General features: G+C 42.5%; 2 protein-coding genes and 1 long non-coding RNA gene across 6 annotated transcripts; 1 reads left to right on the top strand and 2 right to left on the bottom strand.

Moving 5' to 3' along the window:
- Window positions 1–768: 768 nt before the first annotated feature.
- Window positions 769–2,261, bottom strand: dio3a (iodothyronine deiodinase 3a). The gene has a single exon (XM_062468675.1). It carries the CDS (start codon window positions 2,087–2,089, stop codon window positions 1,304–1,306), a length of 786 nt encoding a protein of 261 aa, XP_062324659.1. The 5' UTR covers window positions 2,090–2,261; the 3' UTR covers window positions 769–1,303.
- Window positions 2,262–4,396: 2,135 nt separating this feature from the next.
- On the top strand, window positions 4,397–24,900 carry LOC134026178 (uncharacterized). The gene is made up of 3 exons (XR_009931334.1): window positions 4,397–4,865; window positions 19,502–22,368; window positions 23,134–24,900. It is a non-coding gene; the product is annotated as an uncharacterized LOC134026178 (long non-coding RNA).
- Window positions 19,219–24,763, bottom strand: LOC134026175 (protein delta homolog 1). Of its 4 annotated transcripts, XM_062468671.1 has the most exons (6): window positions 24,496–24,742; window positions 24,027–24,108; window positions 23,734–23,797; window positions 23,219–23,349; window positions 22,214–22,355; window positions 19,219–21,251 (listed from the first exon to the last, which is right to left on the bottom strand). In XM_062468671.1, exons 2-6 carry the CDS (start codon window positions 24,079–24,081, stop codon window positions 20,339–20,341), a joined length of 1,305 nt encoding a protein of 434 aa, XP_062324655.1. In that variant the 5' UTR covers window positions 24,082–24,108; window positions 24,496–24,742; the 3' UTR covers window positions 19,219–20,338. The 4 variants fall into 4 exon arrangements, with proteins under 4 accessions (XP_062324655.1, XP_062324657.1, XP_062324653.1 ...); XM_062468673.1 differs by lacking the exon at window positions 24,027–24,108 and having other exon boundaries at window positions 19,219–20,957; window positions 24,496–24,763; XM_062468669.1 differs by lacking the exon at window positions 24,027–24,108 and having other exon boundaries at window positions 24,496–24,751.
- Window positions 24,901–25,426: the final 526 nt, after the last annotated feature.

Here is a 25,426-nt window from a genome sequence, read left to right as displayed (position 1 = left end):
TCAAAGAGAACCTGACATAGTTCGCCTAAATTAGCAGATCATAAGAAGGACATCCCTGAAGAGGTCTGTTTCCAGACTGATTTCACTCTGTGCCGATCTCCAGCCTATAATCCCCTTTCTGAGACGAGAGAAGACGTCGCAACAAACAATGAAATGGGGAGGAGACATGAAAGCCCACTGCTTTCGTTCAGGGAATCCAAACCTGTAGCCACGAGTTATGCTGGCTTGTTGCCATATGAAAAAGCTATTGACTGCTTTCGTCACGCTGCAACCCTTTTTTCATAAATCATACAGCCTCATAAAGATTCTGTACGGACACTTTACTCAACAACTAATTTCTGTGATGATATCGTCGGTTTTTTCCTTTCTTCTTCTGGCCATGCATAATGATCCTACAACGATTTGTTGAACGGATATAATTGCATTAGTGCAAGTGATTTTTTTTTTCTATGTTGGTGAAAAATGTACATTTGTCAATGTTACAACTAAAATATGGCCTATAGAGGCCTTATCATTGCAAACCAATTTGATCAATCGGTCGTTTTCCAAATAGGCCTATTGTGAATTGGGGTAATTTAGGTTGCTTGAATATTATCGACTGCAGGTCAAAAAGTGTCAGCAATGAAATAAGTAGCCTGAGAACCACACAAGATTCGGACAACAAACATCAACATAATAGCAAATTATCTTTGTATAATTGAGAATAGAAGACTACATTTTAATCTTGTTTCACCTGCTTGAGTTACACTAAATGATGTAGGCTATATGTCAAATTATAATAAACAGCTGTTTATTTTATTACAAAATATATGCATAAAAAGTTAACCATATTTACAAATGAAGGTAGATGAAAAGCTTTCCGATAACCATGATCTCCAGTATGAAAAACATCAGTGTCGGTTTTTTGGTCGTGCACCTTTTAAAAACCGAACTTCACAAAAAATACTGGCGATATTGGTAAAGGACAAGGTGAATATCCTTTTGCTCAATACACACATTCGTTCCACAGAAATACGACAAAAACACTGTTTTTCATAAAAATACGTTTCATGTGACTAACATACAATGGTCTACTTTACAGGATAACAACAGAATCGGTAGAGACGAAGATAAAATTAACGTCTATAGCCTAACTAAAACCGACCAAAAAACCCTGTGATAAATTAACGCATCTACCCAGGTAAGAATGTGCCCCTCGGACACAGGAGACAAATGTTGCAGCTTGTGATATTTATACATTATAGCAGCTGTGTAACAGATCATTGTTGTGCTCTGACAACCTTATTTTGAGAAAAACCTGACCCTAAACATGAATAACAACATTTCTGGAATGGTCGATACTTTGTTTGTATTGATCAAGCCAGTCCCTGAGCTCCGAGATGCGGTAGCCCTCTGGTCCCCTGCCACCTTGGTAAACGATCTTTCCCTCTCGGAGGATGTAAAGTCTATCAAAATAAGCTCCGTATGCTGCGTTGGAAGAGTTCTCCATACTGTCTGCGACTACAAGACACTCCGGTACCTCCAGATACATCAATTTAGCGGCACTCAGTCTATCTTCCAGACAGCGGTGTTTGGGAATTTGGTAGGGTGCGTCGGAGCTCACCCATCCATCCGAGGGGTGCGCTTCTTCTATGTACACTACCAGCGAGTCTGCGATGTTAGCATACTGTCGCATGACCCCCTGGAACGCCTTGAGGCGTGCCATAAACGGTGGTCAGGTGCAGCTTCCAAAGTTGAGGATGAGCGGTCTTTTGTCTCTGGCGTAGTCCAGGATGCGACTGCGCCTCTGGTTTCCCAGCTGTACAACTTCACTGTTCGGCGCCACATATCCAAGATGCGCAGATTTAAGGAAGTCTAATTTCTGTCCGTGCCAGACGGCTTTCAGAGACTCCCAGCTACACATTCGATTCGAATCGGAAATGCACAAGGGAGGGTCAATAATACTTCCTTCTGGTTCCCTCATTTTAAAAAACACCTTTTTTCGTATGCACAAAAAATCCAGCAACCACAGCATTAACGCTGCCAGAAGAAAACGGGGCAGCAGAATAAGACATATTATAGCATTTTTCAAAGCTTTCACGCTATTCATAGCCTCTGAAAATCGCAGACCGGTCAAACTAGCCACTATATAACTTTGTGTTCAGTTCACGTTCTTGTGCGTAACGATCCTCTGGGCTGAAGTTGCTAGTTGCGCGCAACTCCCCTTTTTATAGTGCCGGTGGTGGATTGAATGGAAACAGCCCGCCTTCGAAGCCCGGTCGAGTCCTCACATGGCGGGATTACCCTCCACTCCAACGTATAACAAGAGAGGAGAGGAAGATATGTTTGTAAGTACTGTGTGTGCGTGTATCTTTCCGTATTGTGTGCGCGCGCGTATGGTCGATCATCAACAAAATCATCTGTTCTTCCAAAACATCCCTGGCGAAATGAAGCCAGAGTAGCAGGTGGATCTTGAGTTTTATTTAACTATTAACAATTGTTACTATGGGTTCTTTCTGTCCGGAACTATAGCCTACAATAACTACAAACTAAACACAGTCAAACTTTTAGCTGTCTATTTTAATGAAAAGAAAATTACAATACGGCAAATAAACGTATTGTATCAATAGTGTTGTAGTATGACAGCAATGTTTTTGTAGAATATAAATAGGCTTAATATCCAATAAAACTTTTGGTTTTTAACTTTTCAGTTCGCGGGAATGTAAACGCTGAAAGACTAGATAGCCTAATAACAAAATGTTTCTGAACATTTCAAAAGTCTATGTCTGAAGGACATCAACGAATGCTTTTAAATTTCCCAAATTTAAGTTTGTCAAATTGTATAGGCTACCATGTTGAACTGTCGCCATTCCCATCACAAACTCATTTCTAGCATAGACAGTAGACCTATAACAATAACCGTGTGACTTTTGCGAGCATGATGCCCAGTGGTTGTCTACGTACATCATCCTTAACCCCATAAAATGAGCAGTGCTTGGGTAACAGCACAGACAGAAAGGGGGCTTGCTAAATTTACGGCAAGCTTAAAGCCTTGTTCTACGCCACTGATGTCCTATACACTTCATTCAACATTTGCGCGGGGAAAAGTCTTGTACATGTTTCAGCGCATATCTCAAAATATTTTCACATGTTTGAAGCTTTAGGTAGTGTCACCCCTCCTCTCTGTCATGTGTAAAAATTGCGACCACGGCCCGCTCATACAGTAGCATGAACATTGAGAAGTCACCTCGGACATAATTCTAAACTAAATATATCCACAGTTGGTGCCTGGTATCATATAGCAGACTAAATAAGATAAATACTTTGCATTAAGAGTTTCTCAGCTTGTCTGATAATTAGGCCTACTACGTATGATAATAATAATAAATACATTTAAATAGAACAATTATCTACAAAAGATTAGCTCAAACGCTATAACCGGTTCACTGAAGTATTTGACACCTATATTGGTGATTCTGGGATAACATGATCAGCACGCCCCTGAGCAACTACATTGGTTGAGCCCCATCCTTCGGTAACGCTAATATGCGCCATAAATCCAAGTCACAGTCAGGAAATACCACACATTCTTCTAATGCTACAGACGCTCAAACAGTCCAAATGAATGAATGGTTGTCATTGGAAATACATGACCCTGTTAGAGCCAGGCTAGGCGTTCTTCATGTTGGTGGAAATAAGGACTCTATGGTAGAAAGGAGCAATTGTGGACGTTTGTGCTTCATGGTCAAAATGGTCTGGACTGGACACTTGGATCCTGGTTAAGATTTAGGCATGCAGTGTTGTAGTGTGTTGCACGTTGTTCACATTCAATGGCAACAGGAGAATTCACACCAGCAATGCAACAGCTTTGCCAACATATCCTATTGGATTCAAACTTGCTTTCATATACATTCTTAAAGCTGTCCTAACAAATAGAGGTACCGCTCAGAGAGACCTACACAATGTGCACAAGTATAGCAGGTACTACATTCACACACTGCCAGCCTAAGGTTATCCCTATCTATTTTGCAGTATGGTAGCACAATCTGATGTCAGAACACAACCTTACAGTTGCTTTACCATAAACCACTGGATAAGATTGTGTTATTGACGAAGACAAATAGTGGAAGTAGGTTATCAGGCTCTATGCTCTGCTGTCGTCTCTGTTGTAATAGAGATGAGGACCTGATATCTGAACAGTTGAGAAATAATTTAGTTTGTAGAAAACCTGGGCCAGACCTGTAAGTAATTAGGGGTTCATTAGATTTACCTCAATGTTGTAACACTTGGGAACTAATTGAGAAAGTGGGGTAAATTAAATCAAGCTTATCCAGAACACTACAAGGTCCCTTTGGATAACCCCCCCCCCCCCCCACACACACACACACACACACACTCACTCCTAGCACCGTCTCCTCCCCTCTGGTCCTACCCTCTCCCCTCTTCTCCTCTTTTCTTCTCCCCTTCTCCTTTTGTTTTATTCTCTGCTCATTTCTGCTCCCTGGTTTGTAAGTCCTTAAGGATCCTTAATCTTCTCCATCATTCCAGGGGGATTGACGTGTATTGATAGGTACAGTAAAGAAAGCATGCTTACTAACGTCTCGTGTGTTGCAGGATTTTCTTTCTTGGTTGCGTTAGCTGCTGAAGAACTGTGCTGGCCGCTAACCCACTTACCTTCTATGAACTGAGATTCTTGGCATCAGCTCCCGGGTTCATTTGAGGACGATGAAGTGCAGGAATAAACCCAGCCGGTGCCTCCCACATGGAGAGATGGAAGGAGAGATGGAGCGATGGAAGGGTTCCAGAAACCACAACCTAAAGGTTGTTCCCCTAAAATAAGGATTACTTCGAGCATCACTGCTGGCAGGATTTCCTGATAATTGATTGTGAGTCTAATCAAATGCTTGATTACTTTTAAATGCATGTAATTGTCTCATCTCATTCTTTCATTATAACTCAAAGGTTAAACTATTTGTATTGACAGAGGCATTCATTCTATACCATTGTACCATTGAAATGTAATAACCAATCACAAGTGGCTCTTATAAACATAATTACTCTTAATAAATAACAACAAAGGATGAAAAATGTTTGCAATTCTTACAGACTTTGACAGACTCAAACCTAAAGATTGGAGTCAGTCAGAGAAAGGTGTCTGTTTATTTTCCTGCTGGGTTGTACTGCAACATACAGCACAGTGAACACCATAAGCAAGCTCGCTTTATCAGAGTCACTCTGTACACCTGCAGCCCTGCACACATTCTGTCAGTGCAGTTACTCCCATTTGTCCGTGCAGATCCTCTTAAGGTCTATCATAGTGGATGTAGCGTGTCTGTAAACTATCATCCTCAGGTCTGGGGTTTAAGTCCAGGCATTTGCCTGGCCACTTACGTTAAGAGACTTGTACCAAAGCTACTACAGTGTTGACTTTGCTGTGCTGCGGGCTGTTCTGTCATTCTGAAAGGTGAATCTTCGCCCCAGTCTGAGGTTGTCTGCTGATGTTTAGCAGAAACCTTTTTGTTCTAACCTTTGCACCAAGTCTGTAGTTCCCTAGACATCAGAAGGCAGCTCCCGCCTCCCTCTTATCATTATGTAATTATTCTGCCCAGCAACTCTCCAGACCCCCCTCCCTGGCCAACGGGAACCGCTTCAAACAAGGAGAAGAGGGGGCTTGGAACACATGGAATCGATTTCAAGAAATCACACTGCAGACTACAGGAGGATAAGATGATATCTAAACATGAAAAAAAAGGTTCAGAAGTGAATTAGCGAAGGAGCCCTCCTGTCAGGGCCCTCCCCCGTTTGAGAACCCCACATATCTACAAGTGAAGAGGCATGGGCAGAGCGAGAGTGAGAGAGACGTGGAAATAGACTGTCCTCATGTGACCTCTCCCTCTGCTCAGTCTGATAGAGCTCATTAGAGTGTGTCCGTCTGTATAACCGTAGATGCCAGTCCTCCCAGAGTGCACCCACACTAACCAGATGGTGGAAGCAGGATGAGGGAGATATAATCACGCTCTGATCAACCTAGGTTGTATCTAGGTTGTATATGCCATGTAACTCTTCCTCTTCTAAAGTTTATGGATGAAAGCGTTTCCTAAATGCACACATTAAAGGCGTTATGTGGTGTTAACAGAAAGAGCCCTCTACTCCTGCATTCCCCATTTAGTCTTCTATCTATAAGGATGCTCTTTAGACATAGTTGAAGGGATTTTGTTCAACTTTTTGAGGATTAGTAAAATCACCAAACATTTACAGGAAGAGAGATTACTTTGAAATCCACAGAACATGTCCTGTCAATTCCAAATCTCCTGTTGGTGCTTTTGTGTTTTTCTCTCACAACGTAAACATTATAGAAGAGTGATAGATCTGTGAAAGAAATTGCACAAACTCACATTGGTATCTTATTCACTTCCTGGCCAAACTGAATCCAGATTAAGTCTTTGGAAGCATTTAGTGAGTAAACCCATCACTATCCAGTTGTCAGTCAGTGTCTACATGGTTATCATGACATCATTAGCAGGATGTGATACAGTAAACACCAGATGGTGTCTAAGAAGTCTGTGCAGCAGAGGACATTTTAAACTCTGTATATCTATCTCAACTCACACTATAGAGTGAGGGGCAGCATTTTCCTGGAAAAGCACAAAGAAGCAGAAGCACACCCAACAGAATGTCTGTTTGCAATCTTAGCAAGTCTGGGAATGATTACGGGCTTGTCTTTTAATTCACAAAAAAAGTTGATGCACACACTGCTTGTAGAATTATAATAGTATTAGTTTGTGTACAGTGTACACTGTTATAAGAATTCCTAAATGTTCAGCATACCTGTTTAAAATATACTGTTTAATGACATGGCACCTTCACGTGGTTGAGACTGGTTACTGGATACCTGTGGGTATCATGAAAAAGGACCATAATCACACACTCACGTTGGCTCTTCAATCCTATTGGGGTCCGACCGTTCAACTGTTTGACTTCCATAAAAAATGGTGTTCTAACCATCTCTAACCATTAACCCCTTATCCCCAACCCTAACCTTAAGCCTTAATGTAATTCTAACCCGAACACAAATTCTAACCCCAACTCTAAAACCCCTAAAACCACCAGAAAAAAAGCATTATGAGAGCCAACAAAAGGACCAGGGCAAGGTCAAGTTTTTCACGTTTCCCTACACTTGTGAGGACATTTGGTCGGGTAGTTGTACAAGGCCACACACAAACACACACTTACGCATTTTGGATTTTCTTTGGATTCATAATGGATTTACTGAAGAATTGTTTGGCTTTATCAAGTTTAAGTTTGGTAAAGACACACACACACAAGCGCATACACAACCAGGCACCATATGTGTACCCCTCCCCCAATGCACTCCATACTCTGTTACAGTCCTGGCTTGTGGGACCCCCTGGTGTATCCTGGCACACTCTGTTTTCAAAGGAAACATAGGCCAGCTATACTAGTTCAGCATGCGCTGTGCTCCTTTCATCTCCTGGTTATTAATACAAGAAATACCAGGCTACAGCCGCTGCCACATCAATCAGCCGGCCCCTCATGAGATGGAGTATGTGTGTGTGTGTGTGTGGGTGTGTGTTGGTAAGTATGTGTGTGTTTGTGTGCGTGTGTGTCAGACATGGATGGTTCAGATCCAGTCTCTGGGCAGAGCTTACAGGGAGCATCCAGCTTGGTTTGAGGACACCATGTACTTTGTGTATGTGTATTTGTGTGTTCTGAGTGTGACATTACGTGCTGAGTGTGACGTACATGCTGGACCATGTGAGTTTCAATAGCGGAGGCTGCTTCTTTTAGTCATCACAGTCCTGGTCACGCTGATCTAAACATTGCATCAACACTGAACTCTCAAACAGGGCAGAACATGTCAGGTTAAGACAGGGCAGGTCAGGGTGGGACATGGGTGGGGTAGGGGCCAGGCATTGGCAGAGCACAGTAGGATGGGTTGGTCACAAGAGGGTGGGTGGAGTAGTACACGTTATTACAGAAAAAAACAAAACAAAAATAAACTCGGTATGAGGCACAACCTATATTCTCTCTCATATATAGTTATTTATTATGTATTTATTATTATTCCCACCCTAACTAGTCATATAGGTTAGGACCATTTTTACACAGGATTGACAAATTTCTTCGTTTTGATGCAACTGTTTCAACAGATGGCTGAGCTGTTATGGAATCGGGCTACCAATCAGAAGGTTACTGGTTCGATTCCCGGCCGTGCGTAATTACGTTGTGTCCCTGGGCAAGGCACTTCACCCTACTTGTCTCGTGGGAATGTCCTTGTACTTACTGTAAGTCACTCTGGATAAGAGTGTCTGCTAAATGTAAATGTAAGAGGCTGCCACATGCACCATTCCCTCTTGCACTAAGGGAAATGAGAAGAGAACCTTGTTTTATTTACACTTCACTCATAGTATTTTGAAGTGTAAATGAGCAGTAACAAATCTATGCTTTTTAATCTATGCAATATTAATAAATAATAAGTATGCATACTTATTTAAAATATACAGAAATGTCAGTTTAAGCACACCTGTGATATTCTCCAAATGTTTGGATGTTTGATATTATTTAAAACTAGATTTGGAGGTGATATAGTAAAAAAAAAAAGAAAGGTGAAACTTTACATTTTATTTATTTTTAAACCTTGAACCATCTTCTTAACTAGTGACTTATTCATTTTCATAAATGTGTCCCGTGAAGGGAACATTTAAAATACATTAGAGTTATGTAGTTTTATTCAATCCTAGTAGTTGCTAGTTTCAGTTTAAGCATTGTGTTGAAAGTTCTGCCTGCCATCATAAACATCACCTGTCCTCAGAAACAACGGAATATTTCAACCAGCAGAAACAATGACATCCGGTTTTTCATTCTTGCAAAGTAGAGATAATTCTGCGAAATGCTACTGTTTTAAAGGGCAAGGATTCACTCCAAAAATATCTCAAAGCTTCATAGATTATCCCCTTTAAAGATGCTTGGCAAATGCCCTTCTGTATCTCTGCCTTTGTCACACATCTGCATCCGGAAACACAAGCCAACATCTGGGAACCAATCAGGTGTTTCCCAAGAACATGAGACTTATGCAGGGGTGAGTGGTGAAATCCTCGCCCCACACTGCCTTGTTGTTCTCTTACCCTCCCCAGCAGCTTAGCACTGTGACTGCAGACTGCAGATTACCTCAGATTGACTTTCAACCCTGTCTGCTGTGGTGGGGATAGGCTTGCAGTGCAGTCAAGGCATTAGTGCTGTCACCAATTGTTTTTAACTTCCGGAAAACTCATTTTGTCTGTGTTCACATCCGTGTGTGTCTGTCTGTCTGTCTCTGTCAGGGTGTGAAACTGTGTTGGTTTGTCCCGAAAATCTGTTTTGATGCCATGACGCAATGCGGTTCTTTTTTTGTTTTGTTTCTCTTTCAGGTGCATTTGGTTGCCAAGGCAATAAAGCTCCCTCTCTCGATCAAGTCATCAGAGCACTTTTCATTAGGGAGGGCAATGACAGTACAGCTTCATTCACTGTTTATGCAATCAAATGCTGTATGTGTTTGTGGGCGTGTGTGGGCGTGTCTGTGCGGGTGCCCGTGTGTGTGTGTGTGTGTGTGTGTGTACAGACTGTACGGCCCCTGCACCGTTTTTTGCAACACAGTTTGTGTTGTATCTCTAACTTTCTATTCCTTATAATAGAGCTAATAACAACAGCGCAGCCTGGTTGCCGAGCCACCACTGTGACACATGGTGTGTCTGTCCAGCAGCCTCCTAGATGAACATCATTTGAATTCAGTGCAGCAGATGAACGCTGAGAGCCCCGAGCACAGAGCTGGGTGGAGGCAAGAGTGTTCGCTGTCTCATTCCCACAAAGTTCAAATGAGGACTCTCCTCTTCTAGCCAGACTCCTCAGATGAGCTGCCTTCTCTGCTTGTGTTTGCCAAGACAAAACACCTGCTGCCCCTCTTAATCATAGCTAGTGGAAGATACATATGTATGTTCACAGAGTGTAATTTTAGCAGATACACAATTATTAGCCCGCTAATGATGTTTTTAAACCATCATGTTGTAATGTCTTGTTTTTTTAACTTAAATTTTACATTGAACATAGTACAGTGGCTTTTTTGTCTATATTTATAGGGTTGTTATGTCATACTAACAATGGGATCTTTTCATGATAAGGTTATAATTCAGAACCTTTTTGGAATGATTTATCATGAATGATTATCTCCTATGCAGCTCCTAAGCTGTGTAACCAAGGGCCCTTTCCCCTCAGTCTTCTATTGATGCCATCGCCCTGACAATGCACACCGCTCTCTCCCACCTGGACAAAGGGTATACGTATGTAAGGATGCTGTTCATTGACTACAGCTCAACATTCAACACCATCATCCCTTCCAGACTAGACTAGTTTATTTGAAGTATGACATATACATAATAACGTTAACAACATAACGTAATCGACACACAAACATAAGACAATAACACAAAGACAATTCCATACAGCTCCATCTAGTATTCTAGAATGGAACCGGAGAGTCCAGCAGACACCAGCAATACCCAGCTGATGGCCTTGGACCCCCCAGAACATCCTTCAACAGACATTGGTCCGTCCACAATCACCATACAGACATGCAGTTGTCCCATGGCTTTTCTGTGATTGACTCACTCACACTAACAACACAATCAATCTGTTCGATCAGAGTCGAATCAACATTGTCTCCAGACTGTCTCTCCCCCAGGTGATAAGACCTCATGTTTCATGTCTCTCTAGGTCAGGAAGTCATAACTCCAGGGGTTTGACCAGGCAAATGGTCATCTCTCCTTTGTAGGTTCCTTTTTAAACAAGTTTTAATTAATACAAACAATAACCTCACTATTCTTCACAATGGATCAAACAGATGTTTTATCAGCACATGACTGGATGTCTCCTTCTAACCCTTTCAAGAACTTCCCCTCAAGTCATAAATGGGAGTCAGGTGGCTGAGCGGTTAGGGAATTGGGCTATTAATCAGAAGGTCGCCAGTTCGATTCTCGGCTGTGCCAAATGACGTTGTGTCCTTGGGCAAGGCACTTCACCCTACTTGCCTCAGGGGAAATGTCCCTGTACTTACTATAAGTCGCTCTGGATAAAAGCGTCTGCTAAATGACTAAAATGTAAATGTCTAAAAACTCCTAGACTTCATGTCTCCAGATTACCCCTCCTGGCTCCTGGTCATCTCCATTCTATCAAGAATCTTAGCCAACTGTAAATTTATTTTAAACAACTATTAAACACATTCATTGTACATAAGCCCATCATTTCTTTCACACGACAACCATTGTGGGCCTCATCTCTGACAGTGACGAGTCAGCCTACAAAGAGGAGGTTGATACCTTGACATCATGGGATCACGTCAGAAAGACTAAGGAGATGATTGTGGTCTATAGGAGGCGGCAGGAGGAGGAGCATGCACCCTACACATCAACGGATCCGAAGTGGAAAAGGTCAGCCGCTTCAGGTTCCTCCGGGAGAACATCAGCAATGATCACACCTGGTCTGCTCACACGGGCAAGGTGGTCAAAGCGGCCCGTAAACGCCTCTTCTTCTTGGGGAGACTGAAGATGTTTTGCCTGGACTCAGTCATCCCCACTAACTTCTACAGATGCATTATAGAGAGCATCCTGACTGGTTGCATTACAGTGTGGTATGGGAGCTGCACAGACAGGGACCGCAAGGCCCTATGTAGTGGGGTCCGGTCTGCTGAGTTCATCATCGGCAGGAAGCTCCCTGCCCTACAGGATACCTACCACACACAATGCCTCAGGAAAGCTGGCAGGATTCTAAGAGACTGTTACCACCCATCCTTCACCCATATTTACTCTGTTGCCTTCTGGCAGGCGATACCGAAGGATTCGGTCTCGCACACGCTGACTGGACTACAGTTTCTTTCCAAGGGCCATCAGGCTTCTGAATGAACATTGATATGGACACTGTTGACACTCACAGTAATCATTTGACACACTGTCACTTCAGCTACTGGTTGCACAAACAGCAATATTGTACTAATTGTACCATACGTGTCTTTAGGTTAGTATAGGTTATAAGGTTAGTATAGGATATTATGTGTATTATAGGTTTAGTATACTGTATATTTAGGTTGTTTTTTATATTATATGTTAGCTTATCATAGGTGTAACCTTTGTTCTGAGTAATTACATGTCATGTTATGCCAGGTTGCTTTGCGTTGTCTTGTCCAAACAATTTCAGTGCCAAGTCTGACCCTGTGTTGTTCTGTGCATCTGACAATAAAAGACTTGACTTGAACTTGAACTATTTGTGTAAAACCCATGCCTATAGCTAGGCACGGGTTTTCCGAGGAAGCAGCTTTCTAGGAACTTAACAACAAACTGTTCCTATTGCCAGAGTTATTTCCTGGTTTAGCCAGCCTGGAGTCAATTAGCATATTAAACTCACAGAACAAAGGGATAACAAATATCACAAAGGGAATAAAAGGGGTTTATGTCCTGCTATTGGAGAACAGAGAAAAGAGAACTGCATTAACTGTAGGATTTAGAAGCATGTGGTTATCTAAGTACCACATCTTTCACACATCTACCACAGACATCCAGTTACTTTCATACTGTCTGTGTACTGTATATTCAACTCTACCATGGACTCAGACATCCTTTGTTGGGAGAAACTGGAGGTTTGGCTGCAGCCAAAATCACCTGCTTGAACTTACATCACAGCTGGTTTACTAGAACAGTTTTTTTTATACAGCATTTCCAGAACAGACCACTCAAAATGGCTTTACTGGAATCATTAAGAAATATTCAACAAAGTGACGCATTTGTAGTACGGGTGGAGGGTGGTCTTTGAGAATGGGAACGGTTCCAGGTACAGTTTTCCAGATGTGCTGAGACACAACCTCACATAGTGGGAGCCATTAAATGGAGAAGGTGACACCAACGCAATAAAGAGCATCAACACCTCAATCCTCACACATGCACTCTTACAAACTCTGCTCTTCAGGCAAAACCTTTTCAAGTTCATTCAAAATCCTACATATTTAACTACGCCACTGTTACAAAAAAACAAACATGGAGAAGCAAACCACATCTCTGCCTTTCTCATAAGGGCAAAGGGCCTCTTGTCTTGGGTGGGAAGGGAAAACAGACACACACATCTGCTTTTGATCTTAACCTGTGATTCCTGTGGAGTGTCTCATGCACTGCTGACAGTATGCATAAGTCATGGCAGCTTGGCTAGGGGTTGGCTAGGGGTCCTTCTGTAGAACTAACTCACCCAAATAACACCTTGTACCTAAACCAAGATGTCCTGCACATCACTACATTTACATTTACATTTAGTCATTTAGCAGACGCTCTTATCCAGAGCGACTTACAGTAAGTACAGGGACATTCTCCTGAGGCAAGTAGGGTGAAGTGCCTTGCCCAAGGACACAACATCAGTTGGCATGAGGGCATCTGGGCATCACTTGTAACAGATCATCAGACATATTGTAGCTAGCTCACAAAAAGTGAGCTAGCTACAATAGCCTGTAACGTGTGCTAGCTACAATCTATAGCCTATAACATGTGCTACCTACAATCTATAGCCTATAACATGTGCTACCTACAATCTATAGCCTATAACATGTGCTAGCTACAATCTATAGCCTATAATATGTGCTAGCTACAATCTATAGCCTATAATATGTGCTAGCTACAATCTATAGCCTGTAGCAGATGAGCAAGTTTGATCAGAATCTAGCCTGTAGTGGTTGTTGATGTACCTACAAGTATTTTTAAATGATTTAGACTTTAGCAGATCAACCATGATCTAGACTGTGAAAGATCCTCCAGTTACAAGGAAACCTGTATAAGATAAAAACGGTTTACTCTTCTAATCTTCTAATCAGGTGTCCTAGATAAAGGTTGGGCTAATAATTTAGGTGACTTTCTAGGAACATGGCTAGGCTAACCTGCTGTCTGAGATCATCTGGCTATAGACCAGCCTTCAACAACTAATCTGAGAGTTGGCTCCAACCTTCCCAATTGCAATGGCCGTTTACAGGGACTACATGGTCGGAAAACATAATGCTATACCTTCTATGTTACATTTGAGTGACAGTTTCCAGCAAAATCTTTCATACATGTTCCAATCCATGTGCTTTCTGGGGCCTGGGTTGAAAGCCATGAGCTTAGTGTAATTCTCTGGCACAACAGGATTTTGTGTCAGTCCCGAAGGGGTCAGTGAGGTTAAGAGCTGCTAAGTAGTAGTGTTTAAATCCTCCTCAAGTCCAGTGGCTGCATGCTTCGGCCCACAGAACACTGGACTCGTATTACCTCATTATGGAACTTGGACCAGCCACCACACAGCTAAATGTATGTGTGTTTGTATGTGTCAGTCAGAGGATGCCCCTAGTAAATGGACGCTAAGCAACCACGTCATGTGAGGTAATGGAGGTAATACCAGGGCCAGTCGGTCTCTTTAAAGGTCAGTTCAAGTCAAGTAGACATGAATTCCAGCAGTCAGACAGGATGTGTCTAGATAAACTGTACTGTCACTGTACTTAATGACTATAGTGATGAATTTCAGATTTTTTTTCACTCTCTCAAATCAAAGGTATTAAAGTTTACAAAGTTCCTATTAAAAAAATATTCAGCACATTCGAACAGGCACATTATATCAGCACGACATATCACAGAAAGGCCTGTACAATACTCTTTAAAAAAAATTTTTTTACTCTGCATTTTTCCTTCAGAGAACTTCACAGAGACCTCTTTTCTCTGCTAAATTGTCTCCCCGGGGGCTGAGACTGTTGACAGAGAAACCGCTTTACCTCAGATGATCTTCCAGCAGGAGAGAACGGTAACACGCTCAGAGGAGCGTAGGAGGATGGGGGGAGGGGGGATTGGGAAAGGTGAGGTTGCTTTCAGAATAAGAGGAAGATAGAAGAGATTGGAGAGAGAGAGACTGTGATTTTCCTGCTGCTCGGATGAGAGCTTCTTTTCATAGACATACTTTCATTCTATTATTCTCAGAGGTGAGACCAGACCAGCAGGGCCTACAGACAGGGTTGGCCCTCAGCATGGTAATAATTTCAACATGTTTAATTCAATATGTGAGTGTCCTCACAGAACACTGCTTTCTAGGCAAGCACAACATACCCTATATAAACTTGGCTTTCACTGGAAACAAAGAGCTCATTGAGATGGAACTGCGGTAGCCTCACATCTTTTCATTTCCAGAATTTCTGAGAAAAGTAAAGACCCCATTTCTCTTGAAAGGCCACATCAGACCGCATGCAACTCATCCCATCAGCATCTATATTTATTCATGGTGACCGCCCCAGGAGTCCATCTGATTGGTCTTTGATCAGAGCCTCCACAACTGTGTCATCGGTCAGCTAGGAGCCGGGCCCAAACCTGCATGGCATCACCACTAAAACCACCTCCTCTTACTGATTTGCATTTATACCTACGATCCTAAGTGGAGTATGCTTGCATTTAATGAAAATGTATTCATTGAGAGCTTAATACAATTTTGTTCCGTTGATCTTTTTCTACGCAACTGGAGTGTACTTAAAATGGACTGAGTTTGTCCGTTCACATACTTATTGACAACTTTGTCATAGATAAGTATGTTCGTAAATAAGTATACTTTAAGTGTACTATATTTGTGCTTGGGATGAGAGACAATGCATTGGCAAAATTATTATATAGACAGTCTGAACAAGTTCTACTTAACTGGGCCATTTCCAAGTACTGTACATAGTAAACAAATACAGGAAGTCCATGAGATGCATTAGAATTCAATAACTGATTACAAGGTGATAAGGGTAGGAATGAAGAAGGATATTGATGTGCAGTGCATCTAACCACGTGGCCACAGTTCAAGTCTGTATGTGTTTCTGTGTGTGTTTGTGTTGATGCATGTGTGTTTGTGAGGAAGAGTGAGAGGGAGAGACTGGACCATCTGGGTAAGCTCTAGAGTATAGTCATAGTTTCCTGTCGAGGGGCCTTTGCAATGCCCCCTTCTAAGAACTCATCTGGTTCTCATCTGGTCCAGGCTGACATTGGGGTACCTGTGACCATGATGTATTAAAGTCATTCATGTGTAGGTCTACCCTTAAAAAAACACACCCGAGAGGAATGCTTTTGAATCTGGCCAGTTGCCACAAATAACGGTTGTCCCTTGTGGGTTTTTGGTGTGTGTTGTGTGTGTGTGTGTGTGTGTGGTGGAGGGGTTGGGGTGGAAGTTCAGGGCTTTGGGGATGGGGGCCTGCTAGCCTACGTTTTCCTTTATTACTGAAAGAACACAGGCCTGGAAATGGATCTGCTGAGAAAGCATTTTCAGTATTTTAGGTTGTCTTTGAAGCTAATGACCTATTTCTCTCTCCTTCTCTAACAAATTAAAGTTAGCAAAAATCTGCTACCTGCCGTGGATGTCCTTTAGACAGAGGCAGGGCCATCTTAAAGGGACAGTGCACCCCAATTTTTTTTTTTTTAATCTTCTTATCTATAATGCTATTTATCCATCTAGATGGTTTTGGTGTGAGTTTTGGAGATATATCGGCCGTAGAGATATCTGCCTTCTCTCGAATACAATGGAACTTCATTGGGCAAGTCTTGTATTCCCTCCAAAAACATTTGAAAAAATCAACAGTAATGTATATTTCCAAAAATCAATGGCAAAAATCAAGACAATCTTTTTGTGAGAAGTTTCATGTAGGAACCATTTCTACCGAACTACACACGCCAACCGTATCAACGGGCAGAAGGAAGTATGCATCTACTCATGGACGAGGCACATTCTTGTGACATTATTAAAAAAAAATTCTTATGCATGGTTGAAGGAAAATTAAAAAAATTCAAAGAACTTGAACACAATGCTTTGCTTAAAGTAGTTTACACTACACTATATTGAGGCATATTTTGTGCTCTTGTCTGAATGAGTTGCACACGCCTGCACATATTTTCAATATGTATTCAAATCGAATAGTTTGATTATCTGCCTAGGTTAATGTTAGTGTGTACAGACTAAATGAGACTTTTAGGTCAAAGGTACAGGGTTTCACAGAAGCAGCATTAAGACATTTTCACTGAGGCTGTCAGTCTGAGCTGAGGGCTAGGGTTACTGCAGCGCTGGGAAACCTATCTTGGAGGAAAGGTTACGGTTAAGACCCCGGCTTGGGTACATTCATTTCCAACCAAAACTCAGTGCTAGGGCAAGAGAGATATGTCCATTTATTTTGCATTTTATTTTAATTTATCTCTTAACCAGGTCAATTATTAACAAAATGATATTAACAAACTGTAAACTAGTACTTCCGTTTACAATGGCATGCATGTCGATTTTTAACCAAATGTTATAATTTGAAGAATCATGTTTTTGGTTGTCACTAAACAATACTGCTAAACCTTAAATTAGTTCCTGAGTGATGGTGGTGCTGCTTTCTGTTATGGTGGATGGCTGACACCTACTGGGCATGCTCTGTCCCTGCAGGCTGACACCTACTGGGCATGCTCTGTCCCTGCAGGCTGACACCTACTGGGCATACTCTGTCCCTGCAGGCTGACACCTACTGGGCTTGCTCTGTCCCTGCAGGCTGACACCTACTGGGCTTGCTCTGTCCCTGCAGGCTGACACCTACTGGGCATGCTCTGTCCCTGCAGCAACGTTCAGCATGAGCACCTGAGTTTTCAGGAGGACGGGTTGGGGTTGTGCACAAACACACACTCTCTATGCTGCAATGTACCGAGCAAGTCTATAAAATTTCCTTTTAATACCTAGAAAAGAGGGATATGTACATTAAAGACATCTTTCTTTCCAACTTTCCAAGGATCCCTGTGTGCTGAGTCCTCGAGGTAGGTCGATCTGGGGCACTGCTTCTCTTAGAGCTGCCTCATCTGACCAAGAAGACAGGGTTATTGTGAGTGTGTGTGTGGACTGTCAGCGACCAAAAAGTGCAATATGAATGTAATAACTTGTATTACATTTCTGGGAGCGCCCCATTGGCTGAGCGTGTAGAGTGTGAGCCACATAGGCTAAGGCTTTGAAGGTTTGATTTCCTGCATGTCTTCCACTCTCTCTCTCCCTGCCTTCCCTGTGGCTCTTTCACTTCATTACATTTTGCAATTGTCATCCCAGAATTCAGCAACAGAAACTCTGGCCCAGAGCAAATTCAGACTACTGATAGCAGCTGCTGTGCCACATTATAACAGTGTTTACTCCATAGGGAATTCATGAAAATGTTTGCTAAGATGTTGATAATATGATTCTATATAAATATGAAGCCCTGCAAAATAAGTCCAATATATAGTATTATATAGTATATATAGAATACATTGTATTCTATAGGGTGACTAAGCATGCAGACACAATGTTCTGTGTAGCAGCACTCAATGCAAAAACATTGCATTACGTGAGTCTAGATTAGACATGAGTCTAACACTCAAGTGACAGAAAGTCAAGAATAATCACTGAGGAGCTAATTACAGTAGCAGATCAGTTTGGGTGCAAATGTTGCTGAGTTTGTGACTTACCACATGGTGGAGACACAGACCGATGTGTAAAAAACTTTGCCTGCTGATTCAGAGTGGGCAGGGGAAGGGGAACACACTGAGCTGCCTTAACACACATTGATACAAGCTAGTCAGGAGGTAAAGACCTTCCCCAAGTCACTGCTGTGATATGCAGCAGCATCAATCTACATCCAGGGAACTCTCCCTTCCTTTGACCCAGGCTGGGACAGTCTGCGAGCGTTCACCCTCGAATCTCCGAAAACGGTGTGTTGCAGACCACTAAGGCAGACAGCTCAAGATAACATCTCAGCCGGCAGGCTTTTCAGTAGGACTACACTTCTCTCGTGTGCTGGGAAGATGTTCCTCTCTGTGAGGGCTTTAGCAGCTCTGGACAAGCAGCTCTGGATGTCTGAAAACCAAGGAAGCTGCTGCATGGCAGAGGTACAGTTACTAGAACAATGACCCAAGGTGCTGAAATATAGGGGAGTCAGGTGGCTGAGCGGTTAGGGAGTCGTGCTAGTAATCTAAAGGTCGCCAGTTCGATTCCCGGCCGTGTCAAATGACGTTGTGTCCTTGGGCAAGGCACTTCACCCTACTTTGCCTCGGGGGAATGTCCCTGTACTTACTGTAAGTCGCTCTGGATAAGAGCGTCTGCCAAATGACTAAATGTAAATATTGTGAAGATTTCTTTTAAAGATTAATTGGAAACAATAACAGAAATCTGCTCACCAGGTACAGATCTTTCTATCATTTATTATGAAAGGCAATGGAAAAACACAGCGAAGGCAATATCCTATCGACGCATGAGTTCACTGTAATAAAGAAAGTAATCTTTCACTGTATATGAACAAACAGACTTTACTAATGAAACTGTCACATCCAAACTGCCCATGTATATTATTTACTATACATTGTATGACTTTTGGAATATTATGTTCTTACGATCACTCATCATGTAGGTTATTTTCTTATGGTTAATATTCCAGTACATCACCTTCCCATTTTTCCTTCTTCAGCTTCTTCCTGAAAAGAGGCTGAGCTATAAACAACATTGACCCACATCCCAGAGAGAAGAGTGTTTAACCTCACACATCCCATAATATCGCATATGTGTCCTCAAACACATCCCATACAGTGGGTCCGTTCTCCAAAAACCAACAAGTCAAGAGGACTGCAGGAATCAGATAAAACACATGTCTCTAAAGGAGAAAATTACAGTTAAATTACAATCTAAATTACAATCCCAAAAGGATAAATTGTGGATGAAATGCAAAAACACAGTACAAAGAACAGTTAAAGCTTTAGCCCCGAAGGCTAAAGGATATCAAAGACAAATGAAGAACAAGAAGAGATTCAAGACAAAGAATGTACCTGCACTAATTCTTAACAGTACATCACATCACCCAACAGCACTAACATCGTAATTAAGTTAACGTCTCAAATAAAACAATACTGTCATGACTGAATACAGGCTTGATGAAATCCTGACGCTTCACGTGTTTTGACGTTCATCCATTTACCTCCAGTTCACCTTCAGGACCAGGCAGGACCCTCCAACCTTCCAATGGAACATTCTAGAGTCTATTTTCCACAAAGAGCACAGTCCACAAAAATGCAGTATATCAGAATTCCATACACACTGTTGTGTAGTTTGGAGGAGTATTTTTAAATATGTTACTGTAGCCATTCACCCTGGTGGAACTGTATCATCACTGAAGACTTTTAGTCCTTACATTCAAACACAGAGTCACACAGTGCTACTGCGCTATTTAGTTAATTCCAGGGCCACAATCTTCTGTCATTCAAAACACATTCAGGAGAGAAAGGGAAAAGGGAACCAGAGGGTCCTGGAGTCAAATGGAAGTGTAGTGTCTTCCAAAGCTGGTGAGTTTGATCTTCTCTGGCAGGATGATGTTGACCGAGTGTCCTCCCTCATCCCCCTCCCTCCCCACCTCCCTCAGCAACTGCTCCCTCTGGTGGTGCACCAGCTGGCTGTAGCGAGCGTTGGCCAGCCATGCCTCGCAGCGGCCAAAGAACACGATGCCCGTGGTGCCCAGGATGACCAGGCAGGTGAGGAGGCCCAGCAGGCCGAAGCAGAGCAGTTGTCCCTGGTTCACCAGGCCCCCTGAGCCCTGCACTCTCTCCCTCAGGGTGATCTTCAGCAGATCCCTCTCCGGGGGACGCAGTAGCTTGTGGAAAGCATGGGCAGGGAGAGAGTAGTGCTGTGGGGGAAGAGGGATGCCCTGGCCATGACCCTGGGAATCAAAGGCTCGTCCGCCTGGCCTGTTAGCCTTCTTGGCCTTGTGCTGGTGGGTACATGTGGCTCCTGAGAACCCCGGTAGACAAACACAGTGGATGGCTCCGCCTGTGAGGGGCACGCAGCTGGCACCGTGAGCACAAGGCTGGCTGGCACAGGCAGAGACAGCTTCTGTGGTGGATGAGGATGTGGAGGAGCGTGAAGAGGAGGAAGAGCTGGAGGAGGAAGAGGGCGGTGAGGAAGAGGGTGAAGAGGACGAAGGAAAGGAGGGGGAGGCGTCTGTGGAATTACAGGTTGGTCCAGTAAATCCAGCAGTGCAAAAGCATCTGAATGTTTGGTTGTGGTCGTCTGTTGTGCAGCTCCCTCCGTGGAGACAAGGGTTGGACTGGCAGCTGTCAGTGACACCCATCTCACAGAAGTCTCCGGAGAACCCAGGGGGACAGAGACAGGAGGGGGTGGCTGCCCAGCCCTCTGAGTCCCTACAAAAGCCTCCGTTCTGACAAGGAGAACTAAAGGACAGGGATAAGCAGAGAGGGGAGGATAGAGGGAAGAGGAGAGGCAAAAGAAGGGATGAAAAAAGGAGAGATAGAGCGAGAGGAGACAGAGAGAAAAAAAGAAGGGAGAAAGAAGAAAGAAAGGGCGAGGAGTTGTCTGATTACCTTGAGACAACTGCTGCCTGCAATGATTTGTGACGTAAGAGAACATTCAGAGTAGACCTTCAGTGAAAAGACTTTCATTGTGATACTCAGTCTTATCTGCATGGATGGGATGAACTGTATTCATAAAATGCAATAGTAAAACCGGTGATTCAGTAATAATTTTACCATCACAGTACTCACCATGAGAGAATTATCATTATTTATCTGATCAATCGCGCTGTTATTAGGTACAGATAAGGTTGTGACTGAAAGCTTAGGAGAGAACAGCCAATCATTTATTCCAGGGATTTATTCTTCTAGCACCTTTCCTTGCTATCTTTCTTATAAACATATCTGCAGATTCACACCACGTTTCTGGAAGCTCGTTCTAACGCTGATTAATAGAACTTACCCGAGCTCCATGCTCAACAGAGTTGGTGATTAAAAATTCCCAGAGGTCCACGGGCAGCTATCGCCCATGCTATAACAATCTAATTACATGATTTAAATAGAACTGAAACAAAGATAGCGTATTGAGCCAGGTGACTCAGTGGCCAGTGACAGAAAATAATTGGATTTCAGGTGGGCCTTTCAGAGTCAATACCCCAGTGAGCCTAACAAAGTGCAACACAGCCAGGCTCAGAGGGGTCTGTCAGGTTAAGCCAGCCTTTCACTCCTTGGTGAACCATCAGCACAGGTTTAAAGAAAAGGAGAGAGATTCCTGCACGGCCTCAGCATGTCTGTAATCTTGGTAAATGAGGCTTAACTCCAGGAGATTGCCTAAACCTAATAAGAAAATTCTAATGAAAGCATGACATACTAAAGGTCCTTACCTGTCAGTCAGACACAGGCTCTTTCTCAAGTGGCAGCTGTCCCCTGTGTAGCCTGGTGGACACACACATAAGTAACCCCCCTCTCCTGTCTCTATGCAAGTGGAATTACCAGAGCACGGCTTGGACGAACACAGGTTGGTGTCTGAAAAATGCAGGTGAGGTTTTTATGATTAGTACTGTACCCATATACGTTTGTGCACACAAACACACTGCACGCATACATACAGTCAGGCAGACAGAACGACATGCACGCACACACACAAATGCAGACATACAGCATTTTATCACCCTGTCCGAGGTTAAGTAAACAAACCGTCTACCTTTCTATCATAGACTTGTAATCATCCTCACACTCGGTCTCCTCAATAATGGTACTTTAAAATGAAAGATACTGTAGTTTGACAGGCTGAGATTCGGAGGGAAAAGCTTTATCTTTCCTCCTACCAAGATCCTTCCCTGTCTCTCTCTCTTTCGGTCTCATTTTTTCACTTGGCTTGAGATATAAAAAGTAATATATATGCAGCATTAAAGATCAAAAAGTATCTCTGTGAGTCTACTAACTGTAGCCTGAGAAAATTCCCCTGGCCAGCAGACTAACATTTAGAGGACACATCTTTATCTGATATTACAGCAACCGACACGTATAAATATACAGGTAAGAGGAACATCATCTATATTTAATTATACATATATTTAAGTATAAATATATTTAAGTATAAATATACTCTGTATATAATATACTGTATGAGAGAAAGACTTAGCATTCAGTGACAGCAACACACATGCCCCCACAAACAAATTGTGTCCATATATATAGCTATGGTATGAGTAGCACAAATATACTGTATATATACAGTTTATACAGTTTGTATGCAAATCCTCTATAGTGATTTAGGTCTTCAAATTCTCTTTGTTTTCAGCAACCTCTCAGCTTGTAAGCATCCTCTCTCACACAACTGAGTATATTTCCCCTCAAGCCCTGGAGGTCATTCAGAAGGAACTTACTCTGGTCACACAGGCTGCCTACCCAGCCATCCTCACACACACACTGCCAGGCATGCTGACAGGAGCCATGCAGGCAGCCGGGGAAGGGAACACACTGGTTGCAGGTGGCACCTTGCCAGCCTGGATGGCACCTGAAAACAACAAACAACACAAAGGAGCCATGGCTGATCTTGAGCTAGACCGCTCCGCTGGGAACCCATGGTACAGGGGTCAGGGCTTAGATTTTACTCATATTTAAAATTAAGTTAGGAATTCAGACATAATCAATTGGTTGGGAAGCATGAGATTGAGAATGTGTGATGTCTAACCCTGTATCACCAAACCTTGGGAGCAGTGTTATTAAAATGACATAAATGTGACAATGAAATTAAATGAAAGGTTTCAGCGTTTCATTGGATGGAAATATATCTTCAATGTTGAGTTACAAATTACAAACTAACCCAGCAGAGCGTTAAAAACTAGGCTAGCCACAGGATCAACTGTATGAACATCAAGATGAATGACATTCTTTGTACCTGCATTCCCCTGGTTTTTCACAGTACCCGTTCTCTAGGTTGCACCCTGCACTGCATTCAAAACCTTTTAACATGACAGAAACAAAAAACAAAAGAAGAAATATCAAAATTGTTTTTAAAATGTAAAATCAATCACTATGTGCTAATTAGCCAATATTACCAGAAGCCTCAAGGGGATAATGTTCAAAAAATGTTAATGTTTAATTTTAGGCGCAATGTTCCAATAACTAGTTATATCTCACTAATTATAAAGTCAACAAATACATACATCCCCCTGTTCCTTGTTAGCCTACCTTTGGCGATTCCAACAGTCACGCACAGAAATAAGCACCACGTCGACAGGCACATCCTAATTTCCAGCTAAAAGCGTCTTTCCTGCAAAATGGTTAAAATTTGTGGAGTCGTTAGTCTATTGTTGTCAGGAATCAGTGGATTATTTTATAGCTACTGCGCTCAGTGTGTCCGGTCCATAGTCTCGAAGAACAGGTTGACGTTTTTCAAAAGTTGATGCAGGTATACCCTACCATGTTTGCACTGCTGCAGGTATCATAATTATGCCTGGATTCAACATCGCACCTGAAACCAATGCCCGCTTCTATAAGAATGCGCTCTTCTGAGTCATGCACCCACCCATAAAGCGTGTAGGCTAACCGTTACGCACAGCACAGACACAAAAGGAAATTTGGCATGGCAAAACTCTGTGTCAGGTTTCCATGGATAAAGAAATAACTTTGGGAAAATAAACAATAATTAGCGCCTTACCTATGTTGCGTCGTTGTTCCGCTTTCCGCCGAGGTGGGTCATTCTGCGTTTGTGAAAGAATTTCCATGTGGTACCGCAGAATTTATTGAACATACACATGGGAAGCTTTTTCGGTGAGGAGAGAATGTATTGTGTGTGTGTGGAGACTGCATCGTCGTGGTCCTCTTGCAACGCTCCTCCCACCTTATTTAGGGAGAGGAGCTGTCCAGCGGTCTGACCCCCTGAAACACAAGGAGAAAATAGCCGGGCACAACCATGCGCACCTCGTATGTAAAGGGAATGTTTACCACAACTAAAGGTCACTTTGGATTACACATTCACTGGAATCATTCCTATACCCTGTGTTCATAATTAATTGTATGTAATGCAATGCAATCAATTCAGTCTAACGCATTTTGTTTAATTATTTCAGTAACCTGTATTCAAAATATTGTTGATAAATTTGCATTTGATATATGCATATATCTTTTCTTTTGTTATTCTACTTCTTGTGTTTTCTTCTGTTCCCTGCCAGCTACTGCAGTTCTATTTCCCTGCCTGGTCAATTCTTTAGTGTAGCGCAGTCTAACGGCCTAATTACACCTTTGTTTCCATTGGCAGACATTCCAGGACATAGGGAGAACATTATCAGGGGACATCTTTAGCCTTACTTTTTGCACAGAAAGCACATATGGTAAGCACAAGTGGCTGGCCTGACTGGTGACTCTGTCACAGCACAATATCTCTGGCTCATCCTTTCTGACTTTGGTGCTGAGGGTGTCCATACTGTAGTTAATCAGTCACCACACACATTCAATATATAAACCAATATATATTTCATTACTACTCACATGAATGTATGTACGTAAATCATGCCGGTATATTTCACGGACATCTGGCATTAACATATAGTTTATTACTACCTCTATGGTTCTATGGTCTCATGGTTTAA

Source organism: Osmerus eperlanus, chromosome 9 (genome assembly GCF_963692335.1).
Source record: "Osmerus eperlanus chromosome 9, fOsmEpe2.1, whole genome shotgun sequence".
NCBI lineage: Eukaryota > Metazoa > Chordata > Actinopteri > Osmeriformes > Osmeridae > Osmerus > Osmerus eperlanus.
This window is presented reverse-complemented; position numbering and strand designations above follow the sequence as displayed.